The sequence below is a fragment of the Chlorocebus sabaeus genome, chromosome 2 (genome assembly GCF_047675955.1).
Source record: "Chlorocebus sabaeus isolate Y175 chromosome 2, mChlSab1.0.hap1, whole genome shotgun sequence".
Lineage (NCBI taxonomy): Eukaryota > Metazoa > Chordata > Mammalia > Primates > Cercopithecidae > Chlorocebus > Chlorocebus sabaeus.
The window spans coordinates 75,370,318-75,385,224 of record NC_132905.1 but is presented as its reverse complement, the minus strand read 5'-3'; the positions used below and the strand labels follow the sequence as shown (position 1 = coordinate 75,385,224).

The following is a 14,907-nucleotide window of genomic DNA, read 5'->3' as shown; positions in this document are numbered from 1 at the left end:
GTTCACAGGAAGTGGGGGGAGGTGGTTTTAAAAAGGAGAAAAAATAAGTAAACAGTAAATAATGAACAAGTTATCTAAAAAGTCTTCTCGTAACACACAATTTTAATGTCTTTAAGAGATTAGTTTAAAATTGAGTTTAAAAATTATTTTTTATGACAAAATTGCAATTAGTCTACAGTATTATATACACTTTAATGGAGGTGTTCAAAATTAGGATGATGCAAGCAACCTGCCTTCATTTAAAAAAATTATACTAACTTTCAAGATTTATGAAACCATTTTCATCCTTATCAAATCCTATCACCTTTACAAATCTATTTTACATTCCTTCTGGCACAAAATAGGATATATTTAAATACAAACTGACAAAAGTATGCCTTCACTTAATCTCATATAATTCTTTAATGTTTCTCAAATTTGCCTCCACATTAGAATCATGTGGAGATGTTTTAAATCTTTCAGAGCCTACCCACACCTCAGACCAATTAAATCCCATCTTCCATGGTTGGGCACAGGCAAGAGCACTTTTGAAACTTCTCACATTGTTGCAATGTGCAGACTAATCGGGAACACAGAATTAATTAGATTTTGGACTAGAGGCGAGTAGAGTCTCTGCATCCCTTTCTACTAGAACTCTGGATTTTGTGGGACAGGCCACTAAATGAAGTACGCAATTTCAAAATTGGGTAATGATATTACTAATACCATCATAAAAGGGGAATTTTAAAAAATGACTTAGCAAATGTTTCTGAATTCTTAGTGCCCATAAGATATGATAGATTGAGAAAGGCTTTATGGTGAATGACACATAAGTCTTCAAAGAGCCATCATCTGTTCAAAAAAAGGGGGAAAGACATAAATATCTTTAATACCCATAAGCCTGTGAGGAATGCTAGGATGGAAATGCTAATTAAGCACCAAGTGTGAGGTGAGGAGTCTACTGTTGTCCACATTTTTGCCTTTTTAAGTAATTTCATAATAGGGTCCTTTTACTTTCGTAGTTATTTAAACAGGAATACTATTGGCTTGCACAGTTTGACTGACGTGTGGAGCTGAACTGTCTCATTTCCAGTTCTCATTCACATGCTAAAAATCCAAGTGTGTTTCCCCTACTCCAGAGTTTCCTCTGAATTGGAAAGGAAGCTGATCGCCAAGGAAGCGTTCTATAGTGACAACCACACAGGCGATACAGCTTCCCACAGTGTTGAAGAGAGATGATGCAATGCTCAGGGTGTTCCTTATTCTAACTCGATTCATTATTTTTATTTTTGTAGTTACAGATCAGACTATGTTACAGATGTGTTTTGTAGTACCTAATATTAATAAATAATCCATGAAACTATAGTGGCTTCAAAAAAAGTCAAAAGAGATGTTAGAGAATTCCTTGAAGCCAGGAGTTCAAAGGCAGCCTGGGCAACATAGGGGAGACCTTGTCTCTACAAAAAGTAAAAAAGTTAGCCAGGGATGGTGGTGCATGCCTACGGTCCTAGCTACTGGCAAGGCTGAAGTGGGAGGATCACTTAGCCCGGGTCTTTGAGTGAGCTATGATTGCACCACTGCACTCCAGCCTGAGTAACAGAATGAGATCTGTCTAAACAGAAGGTAGTTGGAGATAAATATGTCATCTTACACAAAAAGAGTATGAAATGGGGATATATGAAAGTATTGGAACAAGTTCACTTTAGAGCTGATTAGTGGCAGTGTTAGGCTTAAAAGCCAGGCTTAGCTAGATGCCGTGCTCATGCCTGCAATCCCAGCACTTTGGGAGGCCGAGGCGGGGGGATCACCTGAGGACAAGAGTTCCTGACCAGCCTGGCAGACATGGTGAAACCCCGTCTCTACTAAAAATACAAAAAGTAGCTTGGCTTGGTGGCCCATGCCTCTAATCCCAGCTATTCTGGAGGCCGAGGCAGGAGAATCGCTTGAACCCGGGAGGCAGAGGTTGCAGTGAGCCAAGATTGTGCCATTGCACTCCAGCCTGGGCAACAGAGTTAGACACTGTCTTAAAAAAAAAAAAAAAAGGTCAGGCTCTTGACTCCCAATTAGTGCTCTTTTTCACTATGTCCCCAGGCATAAAATCCTGACCCTTGCCAGCCATATGTTATAGCGGTTAAATGAAATTAAATTCTGGTTATGTCCAGAGTTTAAATGATGCCCAGTAGGGAGTAAGTAAAATAAAGAATAAAGGGTAAGGAAAGCTTTTTTGGGTGTTTACCCTTGTTCCTTAGAGCTTGTCTCATCTTGATAAGAATTAGTATGATGGTCAGTATCGCTGTAGGTCTTCAAACTGAGTTTCACAAGCACTGGTAAACCTGAGTATTAGTGCCCTGAGTTTTTAGTGCCTTAGTAAAAGATGATTCTCTTGATATTCCTGATTCCTTTTCTTTACATCCTGCTTGGTATCATTTAAACTCCAGACACGAACCAGCTTTCCTGACTACCATAAGTGAATGCAATTTTCATATAACTCTTACGAAGTATGGCTAGCAGGGTAAAGGAATCTTGTTTTGTTCAGGGCTATCTGCACAGTGCCAAGGGCAATGACTGTCATGAAGAAATGTATTCATTGATATCCAAGCATGCTGTCAGGGAAGGGATGTTTTAGTCTGCTCCCAGCAAACAAAATATGTGGTGATATCAATTGATAAGAGCTGTGAAGAAACAGAGTAAGGTAAGAAGTTACACAGTAGTGGTGGGAATGCAGGAGGTACCCTCTTGTTCATGTACAGTAGCCACCATCTGGGCAGGTGACATTTGACAGAAACCTAAGAGATTCTGGAAGGTGTACTGCTCATTAATAGCGGAAAGTGTTCCAGGCAGAGGAAACAGCATCCTTATACTTGGTGTCATGTTTTTGAAGTGCCAGAAAGTCCATTCTGGTCAGAGCAGAGCAAGAGAAAGGGACAGTGCAGAAAAGACACAGAGGAGGGAAGGGGCCAGATCTTTTAGCACCTTGGAGATTACAAAACAGTCTTGGGCATTGACTCTAAGTAAGATGGAAGCCATTGGAGGCTATTGATCAAAGGAATGCAATGATCTGACTTAGGTAATAGCCATGGCTTTCCTTGCTTGGTAAGATGAGATTGAGGGGCAAAGGATCCAGAGGTCATGAGAAGACTGCAGTGTTAGTCCAGGCAAGATCCGATGAACACTTGGATTGAGGTGGGAGCGGTCACTGTGGTGAGGGGCACCCAGATGCTGGAGATGTGGTGGAAATAGAACCGACAGGATCTGGTGATGGATGGATGTGGGGTGAGAGAGAAAATGAGACACGAACCATGACTCCAAAGTTTTGGTTTCAATAGTAGAAAGACTGAGTTGCCATTTACTGAGATGAGGAAAACTGAGGGAGGAGCAAGTTAAGATTAGGGTCATATTGTGAATAGGCTTAAACTTGATAAAATATTTTAGTATGTATTATCTCATTTCACCTTCAAAACAGTTTTATTAACCGTATGATAATAATTACTAGCATTTCCACTTTACTTTTGAGAAATCTCACGGTAAAGAAATTAGGTGACAATTCAAAGATCACATATCTAAGCAATCATTGAGCCAAAGCTTGATTACAAATATTCCAGTATGAGATCAATGTTCCTTTTTATAAATCATATAAATTACTATGGCCTCCCTCGGTAATAACTTTGAACTACTCAAACAAGTCATTTGTACCATAATATAATCTTGGTCAAACCAATTTTCGAGTGGTTACATTGCATACCACTTGTTGCTATAATGAATTTCTTCATCTTTTCATGTGAAAAAATGTGCAGATATTAGTTGTCAACACAAAATACTTAAAATGCTAAATTTGGCAATTTGAAAAGTGGTTTATAACTTTATGTAGAAGAGAATATGTACGATAAAGTGTATAAGGTATTACTTTTTAAAAGTAATTTTGTTTCTAATCTGATTCCTGAATTCTCTCTCTCCCTCCTTTCCTTTTCCTTTCTTTCTTTTCTCCCTCCCTCCCTTTTCTTTCTTTCTTTCTTTCTTTCTCTTTCTTTCTTTCTTTCTTTCTTTCTTTCTTTCTTTCTTTCTTTCTTTCTTTCTTTCTCTTTCTTTCTCTCTTTCTTTCTTTCTTTTCTCTTTCTCTTTTTCTTCTTTCTTCTCTTTCTCTCTCTCTTTCTTTCTTTCTTTCTTTCTTTCTTTCTTTCTTTCTTTCTTTCTTTCTTTCTTTCTTTCTTTCTTTCTTTCTCTCTCTGTCTCTCTCTCTTTCTCTCTCTTTCTGTATTTCTTTTTTTTTTTTTTCAAAGTGACCTGTGCATTCTAGGATTTCAGTTATGGTGTCTGTTCTTCTCTGGCATTCATCAGCCATGGAGAATTGGCTAACTCCTATATTTTCAGAGTCCATCTCATTTTTAAAACACAAGGTTGGACTGATCATCTCCAAGGTGTTTAATACCTTTGAAACATATAAAAATGCAGGCTATAATTGGTCATGCAGGGTTTTTGACATAGATGGTCTAACACAATTGGGTGAATAATTATTTCATTAGCAAATAGAATTAGTAATGCCTATTTTAACTCAGAATGAATTTTTCAGCCATATATTTTCAAATCACATCAGAGGAAATTTATAGTTTTTACATCAGCATTTTAAATTATTTTAATAAATCCTATTGTTAATTTGGTTTGCATATTACTCTCAAATTACAGACAACAGAGCACGTCCATCAAGAATACAGATACCTTTGACTAATAACACTCAGCCTAAGAGTGGTTTGGGAAGAAAAGCAAACCTGTGTTTTACCAGACTCTAGTCAACTCAGTCATCCTACCTGATAGCATGTTTTATGCCAGAAATTGGTACTTTATAAACTTGAATATTTAAAGCAAAAGTGTAATCTAGGACCACAAGAGGAAGCAGGAGACAGACACTGCTGTATATATTTCTTTAGAGAGTAGATATAAACCAGGATACTTCACTGGGATTGTTACCACACCACTGCCATGAACTTACATTTTGCAAGGAGAAATGCTTTCTTAAGGAAAACACAGCGTAAGGAGAATTTGTTTTTGAAACTACAGTTAAGATCGAAACCAGCCAACCTTATCTAAATTATGTTTTAGGAATAACAATAGATCTGCAACATATCACTAAAGTGGAATGTCACCCACTCTTTCTTTTCAGTTTTCCGACTCTGCCAGCTATTGATTCCCAGGGCTACTGCAGTTTATCTGCTTCCAGAGGCGTCATGAGTTATCCCTGAGCAACCAGTGTTTTATTCATCTCCTGTCTCTTCCTTCTCATGTTTAAAATGTGTTTCTAGAGCCACGTTAGACCTCCTTGTACACATAGCTTATGATGTAATATGAACCCCCCTTTATCAATTTTGCAAGCGTCTAAAGCTTTGTTCAATTCATACAAAGGCAAAGGTTCTATCATTACCTTTTCTTATTAAAGGTTCCAACAATCTTTGTACAGCTGGAGTTGTCTCCTCCACATACCCCGCATTTGTCATACTGCAGCTTTGAGCCGATGATGCTGTCACAGCCAGTTCTCACACACTTCCCCCGGACGCAGACAGAATTGCTGTACGGCCTACATTCAGTGCCGTCGGTCACCTGAATCATGGCAAACACATTAGCAGTGGGAAACGTGTGCATCAGTATTTGCTCCTTTGGTCAACTAGTAAGGTCTCATTTGTGATTTTTTGAGTTTGATGGGCATAGACAGTTCATTGAAAAAAAAAAAAAAAAAGCCAAAAAACATAGTTTCTGGAAGTATCTAACTGAAAAATCCTTGGCATATTGCCAGACAGCAGATTACAATAAGCCTAGGTTACACAGTTTCTCTCTTAAGCTTACCTCTGAATGTGGTAAGAGACACAAGGTACTTATCTTCGTTTTTGTATGCATAATACATTCCCACCATACCATCTTGGCTTTTTATGATAGAAAAAAGTGTTTTGGACTTAGGGTTTTGGACTATCATTTGTTTGCAGAACTGAATATAAGCAGGCTTGAGAATGCAAAGATCCTTCTTTGTTGCATAGTTGTTATGATAATGACAAATTCGAAAATCTAAACTTGCCATTCAAAACTATGTCATGGTTGGAGAGCATTCCCTATTGTGTGTTGAACTGTCAGACACTGAAATAGAGGCAACCAAATTAGTATAGAAAAAGGAGTCTGGAGAAGTTAGATGAATGGACTTACTGGAAGAGACTGAATATATTTTGAATAAAGGGATTAGTGTATAGTTTAAAAGCTGGTTATAAAACTGTGTACATAGATTGTGGCTTGTGTATGTGAGTATAATATATATACACTCACATACATAAATAAGCCTGTAAATTTCATATGTATGTATATAGAAAACTCTTTTTATGCATGTGTGTATGTTGTGAATGTGTGCATGTGTGAATTTAAGTAGAATATACTTCATCAGGTTAATAGCTCTGTAGACGGTGGTATTTTCAGGTGATTTTTATGTTTTTACTGCTGTGTAATTTTTTAAATGAAAATGCATTATTTTCTAATAAAAACATGATATTTAAAAAATTACATACATTGGGCATTAGCTTGTTTTTCAATAACATGTCATAAATGTCTGAAGGCCAAGTTTCAGAGGTAATTTTTTTTCTGAGATAGAGTCTCGCTCTCTTACCAGGCTAGAGTGCAGTGGTGTGATCTCGGTTCACTGCAATCTGTGCCTCACGGGTTCAAACGATTCTCCTGCCTCAGCCTCCCGAGTAGTTAGGATTACAGGCATGCACCACCACACCCAGCTAATTTTTGTATTTTTAGTAGAGACAGGGTTTCATCATGTGAAAGCCCGCCTCGGCTTCCCAAAGTGCTGAGGTTACAGGTGCGAGCCTTTGCACCCAGCCATAGGTGATTTTAAATGTAGCAACTGTTTATAAACATGTAAATTGCTGTATAACACTGACCATAAGAATAAAACTCTGCTATAGATTTAGAAAATGCTCACTTGTGAAAAATAAGTCATGTTCCATACACAAATATTATGTCATATGTAACTACAGGGACATTGATTCATATTAAGGGTTCTTGACTTATTCAAAAGTCTCAGGCAAAGGTATATGATCTTGAAACCCATCTCCATGGCTCATCAAAGGAATTCTTAAGTAAATCATAGAAAAATAGAAAAAGTTTTCTTGCCTTAGAGTCTCCTTTACAATGGTGCTTAGGAAATACTAGTTGTTTTCGTGGTTACTTTAAAGTTAAGGTCACACTTTGCCTTCCTTGACAGTGAGTTACACCTTTTAAATATAGCTTTTAAAACATTTACTTGTTCTGTTTATAAAATAGTTTTTATTCATTGTGTAAAGTTTGAAAATATAGAAGTTATAGAGATGAAAATAAAAACCTTCCAAAATCTAACTGACCCCAAACTAATAGCTGTTTACATCTTGCATCCGCAGGCTTCATTCTACCAAATAATTTCCACCAGTACGCCTACTGCTTCTGCACAGTTGGTGTGTAGTTACCTTTGGAGAAAATACCACATAGTAGCCAGTGCCCTTGGCTCTGCAGGTCAGTTTGCACACATCCGCTGGCAGGACGCCTGCATATTTGGGAACCCATTCCACAAAAGTTTTGACTCCTTTTGCATCAGACTGATAGCCGTTTTTGGCCTCACACTGTTCATGACGAAATGATTTACCTAGAAAACAAACATGTCACAGTATTATTTGTCAGTTCTGAAACTTAGATATATTCTTGTGGGTTTAAATAGTTAATTTTAAGGGTAAGATGCAAATTTTTTTTTTTTTTTTTTTTTTTTGCACAGTCTCTTTACTCAATAGTACTGATGGATTTTATCCATACATAGAGTTCAAAATGGTGATTATTTATTCCAGTTCTCTGAATACTCTGTTGCTTATAATAGTAACTTAAAAATCACATATATGAACGGGCATGGTGGTTCATGCCTGTAATCCCAGCACTTTGCGAGGTTGAGGTGGGCAGATCACGAGGTCAGCAGTTCGAGACCAGTCTGACCAACACAGTAAAACTCCATCTCTACTAAAAATACAATAAATAAATAAATAAATAAATAAATAAATAAAAAGCCAAGTGTGGTGGTGTGCACCTGTAATCCCAGCTACTCAGGAGGCTGAGGCAGGAGAATCATGTGAACCCAGGAGGCGGAGGCTGCAGTGAGCCAAGATCATGCCGTTGTACTCCAACCTGGGCAACAATGCGAGACTTCGTCTCAAAAAAAAAAAAAAAAAAATTCACACACGTGTTTGTTATTGATCTGCATATTGGTGGAACTGCGCAGTCTAAGATTGATATTATTTCCCCAGCTTCCTGTATTCATTATTGCTAGAATACAAATGACATGTAGCATGTGATGGTTGCTGACACTTGAGAGCAGCGTACCATTGGGTGGGCAGGGCATGAGACCGCAGGAGCGGTAGATGGCTCTCTTCCCTGTGCAGTAGCGTCCGTTGTTTCTGGGAGCAGGGTTATTACAGTGGCGATAGGCAAACTGCACTCCTCCTCCACATGAGCGAGAACACTGGCCCCAGGATCCCCAAGACCCCCAGTTGCCATGGCTTGATGTCTGAAAATAGAAGATATTTTAACTCAGATGAGAGAAAAACAATCAAAATGTGCATTTGGAAATCACTTGCATTTAACGACAAAGTAGAAACTTTGTCACAGACACAGTTATATTTTCACTGAATTTAACATGATCATGCTTTGGAAATACAATACATTTCCAGTGTTAAGCAATCCATCTTTTCCACCACCCCCACTCCAGCACTAGAAGATCTGAAAGCGTCATCCTAAGTGCTGAGCACACCACAAAGATTACCTCCCGGTTTCTATGGGCCATTGTAAATTATGTCTTCTGATTTGGTCCATCTCTGTTAATATCACTGAAGCATGGTAACTTTTTGTCCACTCTGATCTCGGATCTTTATTGAAACGTATAATGCTAAAGGATCTGCATGGCACTGGGCATTATTTAATTGTGTTTGCATCTGTTTAGCAGTAAAACTCTGTGGTCCCTTTGTTGACACCCCACATCCTGTCTGTGACCGACTCCGTGACGTACATAAATGTACCGGACCCAACTTGGTTTAATTCCTAATTAGATGTGACAGATACTGAAGTGCACTCACGCCATCCATGCAGACACACCCCTTAGGGAAGGAAGAGCCCTTTTATGGCAACCTAAGTCTATTTCTCTGGAGACGTTCCGGGAGGGAGCTTAGAGATTCTGAAAGGAAGAATCTGCCCAGCTGCTTTGCTGAGGGAATGTGTGAATTGCCTCTGGCTGACTGTGTCAGGTTATCTGATGGTGCACGGCTGGGTGATGCCCCGGAAAGATACAGGCAATGGGCACATGATCATTCACTTCTAGGGACTTTGCAAATCTTGTGGGTTGAGAGCGAGCACATATTTTGCTCAGGTCTTGAAAATTAAAGGGCAGTTGCTGATCTGAAGTGGACTGTGTATATGGTGGCAGATGTGTTTCCCCAGAGCAGCCATAAGTTACTTCAGCTCCTAAATTTAGACGAACTTATTGTCAAGGGGAAAAAAAGTGACCATTTGGAGCTCACCAAATATGTACAAGGACCACATGTATCAGCTCTGCTATTACCTCCTTACTGAATTTAAATACTTATATTCTGATAACTTCAGCAAGAGAAGTTTGAAAGTAAACTTCCCAAAGGCAATGAATAGGCTCCTGCCTGGGGTCTCAATTAGACAGAATCTGAGTTACATGAGTATATGTTAAAAGATGTAAACTGCAAAGAAATCCCTGGTATCTGCATTTTCCCCAGTAAATCTCGGATCACTGAGAATGGCTACTGCGAGTAACAGAAGCTGTAAATAAATCTCAAAATGAAAAGTTTTTAAATCAGAAAATAAAGCCTTCTGAGGACAGTGACCATACCCATCACAAGAACGCACTTCACTTCTTGGGCCTCCAGGCCCCGACTGATGAGAAAATCACTTACTGAATAATATCTTTTCTTGGTTTTGTCCACACATTTGCCCTGCAGGCAGATTCTCCCCTTTCCACAAGGCGTCCCTTCCACAGCAGGCAGTTTCTTGGTGAGACAGACCATCTGGCCCTGGCGGACCACGGCACACCACAGGCGAGCGCAGACATCCATGCCGGGACACACGGAGTACTCGGGCCCGAATGTCAGGTTGCACTGCTGAGTGGCATCATAGGTCTGTCCTGGGAGTTCTTCCGGGCCCAGGATCTGCTTTCGTGGTTGGTCCAGCAAACAGTTACCTACAAGAATATCTGAGATTGACCACGGCTCTGTGTTTAGGTTTCAAACCGCTAAAGTCAAGGATCTAAAAATAAAATGCCCCGGCTGGTGTTGGAGCACGAGGCACCTACGAATCTGCAGTGTAACGCTCTGGAGAGGGACTCCACGGGGACAAGGCTGGGCGCCTCCTCCGACGCACGATACCCTCCAGGGTTCTCAGGAGTGATACGCTCCGGAGTGTCTGTGACAATAGAGGTGAGGTTGGCAGGGGTGTGATGAAATAAAATGATTTTGTAATGATTACTTGTGAAAATAGCCGTTGTGCTAAGGCACTAAACAAAATTGAGATGGACCTAGAGGAAATCAGATGGTGAATTTTAATAATAATAATAATAATGATAATGAAACATTGACTACTTTGAGAAACAGAGTTTGCCTTTGGCACTCTATTTGTATAACCCATTACCCATTTCTAACTCACCCCTTCCCCATGTGCCTATCACATGTCTCCTTTCCACTAATTCCATAAATAATAGCCAGGCTGGATCCTCATTCATTCTTACAGTCACTCGACAAGCATTTGTTCAGCACCTACAATGTTCTAGAAAACACACTAGGTATCTGAAATACAGAAAAATGACCCAGATCTACCTTTGAAGGCCTTCCAGTAAAGTCAAGGAGATAAAGTATTTCTTCCAGACTGATAAAAATTTTAATAAAAAGCTTTCAAGATTCACAGAACAAAGGAGCAGTGAAAAAAGAAAAAATAGTCTTTGATAATTTAGGATTAGGCTAGTCTTTATACTCTTCTCTTTGTATCTATTTAATGGAATTGGTGTTTGTTGAGTATTTGGAGCGTATCTGCTGAAACAAGGTAGGCATCTCATTGCATCACATATGAGGATGTACAGGCAGAGGGGTGAGATGGGGAATCCATAGAAGCTGGAACATGGACGATGAGAATCCAAAACCTTAAATGTGCTTCCTCGCCCTCTCCTTCCCCTCCCTGCAAAAGCTTCCTTAAGAATCCCTGTCCGGTGAGTTAACATCATTAATTTTCTTTTGTCACACACATGTGCATGCACATTGTCCATCTGTTTCTGTATTTTTCTGTTTACTTGATTTTAGGATTTACACAATTATTAGAATAGCAATTAAAAATAACAAATATGTGTTACACACACTATTCTCCGTTCTTTACACGTATGAGCTCATTTAATCCTCACCACAACCCCATCAGGCAGATTCTAGTGCATATTTTATTTATGCTACAGATAAGGAAACTGAGGTCCGTAAGAGGCAGACCAGTTACCCAAGGTCACACAGCTGTTATGGTTTCATGCTCGGAGCCTGCCCTCCTCTTCTGACGCCAGATGGCTTCTGTTAGCATGTGAGTAGCTGCCTGATTGTATTGCTGAAGGGCAGCCATGTGTAAGGATCCTTTAAGCGGTGGATATTGAGCTTAATGGAAGAAACACCCAGTCTGAAGTCTTATTCTGGTGAAACACTAAATGGTTGAATGCTCCTGGCTAAGTTAGCTAACCTCTCCTTAATTTATTTTCAAGATCTGCATAATGCTTCTCTTCTCACTGTGATACTGTACATGTGAAATTACCTCACAAAGATATGAAGGGTGACCAGAAAAATACAAAGCAATGGTAGTTCTATCCCAGCATATTTCACAGTCTTTTAGATGTATTACAGTTATTCTTTTTATTCAACAAAAAAGTCATATTCAAATCCTTATGCACCACTGAGAAATCGAATATTCAGCACATTTTAAGTACACCATAAATTTTTAAGGACTGCATTCAAATTTCTTCAAAGTGAATACCCTAGAATTTGTCAATCTGTGTTGGGGGCATTATATGAAAATGAATAAAGAGCAAAGTTCCTGTTTAACTTCTGAGCCAGAACGTTTGGAGAGGTAAAGCTTCTTAAGGCAAGCCAGGAAAACCATTAAAAATAAGTATCCAGCCAAAGAGAACTTTGGGAGAAAAACACCAAGTTAAAAGAAAAACATCAACATCAAGTCAGTAGGAAAGAATGATAGTAAAAGCTCCCTAAGTTTGTTTATAAGACAGAGCGCGATTAGGGCTTCATAACTCCACAAAAAACATTATCTTCATTGCAGAATCAAAAAAGAAGTACTGTGTACACCAGGAGATGCTTGGCAGATTGCTGATGTTAGAAGACTGTCAACAGATCTCTGAGTCTGCAAGAATGTTTTCCAGTTCTTCAAAAGCGCTGTTTTAAGAAACTTTTTTTTTTTTAAGTTTTACTAAAAAGCACAGACCATAGGACTGGGTAACTAAATATTAGTTAGGAAGTCTTTACCATGTATGCATTCACATGGCATGGATCTACCGCATTTTTCTGGAGTCAAAATAACTCACCACCTGACTATGCATACACAGTCACTGACACCTGTTCTACCTCACTAGTAGATGACAAGTGAAAAGAAATGTGTAATGCAAACAATTTGAAATCGGCTTCCAACAAGGAGATTTCAAGATGTGGCATCTCCTTAAAAAGCTTAACTTAGAAGTATAAGTTTTAAAAATAAGTAACATATTAGCTTTCTATTAAAAATAAGATATATCAGCTCTATAATTTTCCCTTAGAGGTCATACATGTGGAGATGACCTTTTCTTGCTTAAAATAAAATAACTTATTTTAGAATTGCAATTAATGTGTTATGCCAGCATTCTCAGTACTAGGATTTGTAGCTGCATCAATTTCTGTTTATGCCAAAGTATATATGATTTCATTTTTACATTGAATTACGTCCTTTTGCAACAAAACAGGTACAAGCATCTCTACCAAATGACAGAATGATAGCAAGAAACAATAACAAAAATCAATACAGAGTCTAAGTCTGAATCTCACAGTATAAAATGTTTAAAATCTAAGTAATAACAGATTGGATATATATTTTTCTATGTTTAAAAAATGTATACAGTTTGGGGAAGGAGTAAAAAGGGAAACTGATCAACCTTTCAGTATCATTTCTAGTGACCTCTGGAAGCATCCAACCTACTGCTGATTTTTTTCTTAACCTATTTTGCTTTTATTCTCAACCACTTCTTCACATCTACTTCACATATGTTTTAATTCATCGTAGTCTGAAATTTGATCTGGGCCTTGCTGCGAACATTTTGTGTTTGGTCTATTCTACAAATTGGCAAGTTTCTTCTTCTCTCTTTCCCTCCCTCTCTCCTTTCCTTCCTTCTTCCTTTTTTTCTTTTGTTTTAACATTGTGTATATGTAAATAGATAGACTATAAAATAAAGTCAGGCTGGGTTCGGTGGCTCATGCCTGTAATCCCAGCACTTTGGGAGGCCGAGGTGGGCGGATCACCTGAGGTCAGGAGTTCGCGACCAGCCTGGCCAACACGGTGAAACCCTAGCTCTACTAAAAATGCAAAAATTAGCTGGGCGTGGTAGCAGGCACCTGTAGTCCCAGCTACTCGGGAGGCTGAGGTAGAAGAATCACTTGAACCCGGGAGGCTGAGGTTGCAGTGAGCCAAGATCATGCCATTGCACTCCAGCCTGGGCAACAAAGAGTGAAATTCCATCTCAAAAAAAAAAAAAAAAAAAAAAAAGAAAAAGAAAAAGAAAAGAAAGTCAATAGGAATGTGTGCATATTGCATATATGTTTTACCATTCATGTTAAACTAAATGCTTAAAATAAGGCAAAAAAATTAAAAGTAAAATGCTGTGATTTGAGATGAACCAGTAAGAAAATGTGTTGGCAGAATTCCACTAAAGGTGATGGAAGGAATGCCATGCCTCCAGGAAATGGAACAGAAAAATCTCTAGTTTTATATATCTTACTTATAGTACTATTTGTCTCTCATCTTAATGGTGAACCAAAATTATCAGAGTTGTTGTTCTTTTTGTTGTTGTTGTTGTTTTTGATGGAGTCTAGCTCTGTTGCCCAGACTGGAGTGTAGTGGCACGATCTCGGCTCACTGCAACCTTCATCTCCCAGGTTCAAGCAATTCTCCTGCCTCAGCCTCCTGAATAGCTGGGATTACAGGGGTGCGCCACCATGCCCAGCTGATTTTTGTAGTTTTCGTAGAGATGGTGTTTCATCACGTTGGCCAGGCTGGTTTCAAACTCCTGACCTCAAGTGATCCGCCCACCTTGGCCTCCCAAAGTGCTGGGATTACAGGACTTGAGCCACCATGCCTGGTCTCAAAGTTGTTGTTCTTTATTGTTTTCAATTTTTCTTCCCTATTTCTAGCACTACAATTATTTCTACCTTCTCTTCCTTTTCAATACTCAGGTATGAAATTGAGCATGACCCAAATATTCATGATCTAGGAGAAATCAATTAATGTTCCTAATGAAACTCATCCAAAGAAGCCTTAACACCGCTGCTTACTATCTCCCTTTGCTTCCTCTCTTCATCTCACGACCCTTGGCCCTCTGCTTTTAGGTCTTTCCTTGAATGTCTAACGTTAAAATATAAATGGGTGCATTTGCCTGCTCTTTGATCACTCATTTTGGACCCAGTGATATAAGAATGAACAAGAGCACTTCCAAAAACCAGATAATTGTTGTCAAAAAGCAATTCAAGGGGTCTGGGTGTGAAGCTGTTAGATGCATTAGGTACACTGTTTAGCAGATGTAATGGCAAGGAAATTAAATTAAAGATTCCCTGTGATAGAGGATAAAGGAATGTTTTTAAA

At 38.9% G+C, this 14,907-nt stretch overlaps 1 protein-coding gene across 5 annotated transcripts in view; it reads right to left on the bottom strand.

Annotated features, from left to right (window-relative positions):
* ADAMTS5 (ADAM metallopeptidase with thrombospondin type 1 motif 5) overlaps positions 1–14,907 on the bottom strand; it is a 99,368-nt gene that overhangs the window by 56,111 nt on the left and 28,350 nt on the right. For 3 of the 5 annotated variants that reach the window (XM_073009996.1, XM_073009997.1, XM_037990647.2), the window contains exons 4-7: positions 9,948–10,231; positions 8,356–8,539; positions 7,458–7,633; positions 5,393–5,568 (exon numbers count right to left, since the gene is read on the bottom strand). In XM_073009996.1, the coding sequence (XP_072866097.1) occupies positions 5,393–5,568; positions 7,458–7,633; positions 8,356–8,539; positions 9,948–10,231 (820 nt within the window). Of the gene's footprint in view, positions 1–6; positions 3,232–4,233; positions 4,406–5,392; positions 5,569–7,457; positions 7,634–8,355; positions 8,540–9,947; positions 10,232–14,907 lie in introns of those variants that run through there. The other 2 variants (XM_073009998.1, XM_073009999.1) reach the window with 2 other exon arrangements.